This window comes from Lycium barbarum, chromosome 3, assembly GCF_019175385.1.
Source record: "Lycium barbarum isolate Lr01 chromosome 3, ASM1917538v2, whole genome shotgun sequence".
Lineage (NCBI taxonomy): Eukaryota > Viridiplantae > Streptophyta > Magnoliopsida > Solanales > Solanaceae > Lycium > Lycium barbarum.
In genome coordinates this window covers 14,699,403-14,701,729 of record NC_083339.1, presented here as the reverse complement: position 1 = coordinate 14,701,729, position 2,327 = coordinate 14,699,403, and the positions used below count along the sequence as shown (strand labels likewise).

The 2,327-nt window shown below is 35.7% G+C and overlaps 1 protein-coding gene across 1 annotated transcript; it reads left to right on the top strand.

Moving 5' to 3' along the window:
• Positions 1-1,135: 1,135 nt before the first annotated feature.
• On the top strand, positions 1,136-1,894 carry LOC132630362 (uncharacterized). The gene has a single exon (XM_060345945.1). It carries the CDS (start codon positions 1,136-1,138, stop codon positions 1,892-1,894), a length of 759 nt encoding a protein of 252 aa, XP_060201928.1.
• Positions 1,895-2,327: the final 433 nt, after the last annotated feature.

The window sequence follows — 2,327 nt, the reverse complement described above, 5'->3', positions numbered from 1 at the left end:
TAGAAGAATTGGGTGGGACGTAGTTGTACATATCAATACGTGCCATATTTCTCATGGTGTTGGACATGTCAAAGTTACAATAATTGAAATGGAAAACCGCCCTTTTCGAAATGACATGATGTATATGAAAATGATGGTGCCTTTAGCTCTTTTTGTTCAACTTGCCTTCCATTACACTCCAATAGTTACTGCTACTCCATAGCTTTTCTCTACTTCGAAAAGCTTCATTAATTAATTTTTTGGTACATTGAAAAGCTTCATTGAATGCTCAAACTGCAAAAAATTTAGTACTAGAATAAAATAGAATTTTTTTACTCCCCTCTAAAACTGATCACCCTGCCCCAGAGACTACATATGTACAGCGGATTTAGTGAATTCAACTAAACCTATACTACTTTTGATTCCAATTGTGCATAAAAATTGAAAATGATATATAAATTATATATACGTTGTAACCTCTATAATTTTCTAAAATGTATTCCCAGACACTGATCAGCCAACAAAGTCCATTTCCTACATAGAATACCACAGGCCTAATTTCTTGAGTTGTTTGGAGTTTTGGGGGTGGGGGGTTCTTATCCTTGTCAATCTCCTGATTTCTTCCCATTTTTCATTACAGAAATCAAATACCCCCTCCGTCTCAAATTATTTATCATTTTAGAAGTTCAGAGCACAATTAATTAATTCTTTTCAATTTTACTTTTAGTAGAATTTTGTCATTAATGAAGGTGATGTTGAAATATTACTCTGTTTTCTTTTCTTCTACTAGTTGACCTAGGCTTTAGGAATTAATTATGTTTTTTTTTTGTTTGAATCAGTCCAGGTTGTTATGATTTTTAGGGATAAGTGGAGTAACGTGTTTTGTTTCTTTTAGGAGTTTATTTGCTTTATGCATATCATGGATTGATATGGGTGCTATTTCTTTTGGTATGTTCTGTTACATATTTGCCTATATATTAGGCTTGAACTTTTAAATGAAAGTATTAGTTTTCTAGCCATTATTCTCTTCAGCCCTTTCGTATCTTTTTTCTTCTTCTTCTTCTCTTTCCAACAGTGGTATCAGAGCCAGGTTATCCTGAGAGGGAAAACGAGTGAGGCAGCCAAAATTTCTTTCATCTCCTTTTACATTTAACCAATGGCCACAAAAAATAATTTTGTGCAAGCAGCTATTCCACGCTTTGATGGTCACTATGATCATTGGAGCATGTTAATGGAGAATTTCATGTGGTCCAAGGAGTATTGGCAGGTCATCGAAAATGGAATTCAGCAGCTAGCAACTAGCACAACTTTGATAGATTCACAAAAAGAAGAACTCGAAGCTAGAAAGCTAAAAGACCTGAAAGCAAAGAACTATCTCTTTCAGGCAATTGATCGTCTCATCTTGGAAACAATTCTTTGCAAAGAAACTTCCAAAGATATTTGGGATTCCATGAAGAAGAAGTATCAAGGCTCTACAAGGGTGAAGCGTGCACAACTTCAAGCTTTGAGAAAGGATTTTGAAACACTAGAGATGAAGGAAGGAGAATTTGTCACCAATTATTGTGCTAGAACAATGGAAATCACCAACAAAATGCGTTTCCACGGTGAGAAGATAGACGATGTTTTCATTGTGGAGAAGATTTTGCGCTCGTTGACACCAAAATATAATTATGTGGTCTGCTCAATCGAAGAGTCAAAAGATATAGATGCACTATCTCTTGATGAATTGCAAAGTTCTTTACTGGTTCATGAACAGAAGATGAACAAAAGTTCCACGGTACAGGAGCAAGCATTGAAGGCTTCTACTAATAATCTTTCCAATAACCATAGAGGAAGGGGTAAAGGTAGAGGCCGAGCAAGAGGAAGAGGAGATCGTGGAGGCAGAGATTTCAAAGCCAGCACTGATCAATTTTAAGGCAAAGACAGAGGTCGAGACCATGACAAATCCATGGTAGAATGCTATAGATGTCACAAATTTGGTCATTATGCATCAGATTGTTATACTAGACTGCCTAATGATAAAGAAAAGGAAGAAAGTGCCAACTTTGTCGAAAATAAGGAAGTATAAACTTTGTTAATGGCTGTCCAAGATGGAATAAAACATGAGTCGGATATTTGGTATATAGATACTGGATGTAGTAACCACATGTGTGGAAGTAAATTTTCTTTTTCATCTCTAAATGAAAATTTCCATTCCACTGTGGCATTTGGTGATTGTTCTACTATTGAAGTGATGGGGAAAGGTGATATCAAGATTAAAACCAAGAATGGTTTTGTTGAAACAATCTCTAATGTGTTGTATGTTCCCGACTTGAAAAGCAACTTACTTAGTGCTGGTCAGTTGCAAG

Coding starts and splice junctions, on each gene's coding strand:
- LOC132630362 (XM_060345945.1), top strand. CDS start 1,136: ATGGCCACAAAAAATAATTTTGTGCAAGCAGCTATTCCACGCTTTGAT.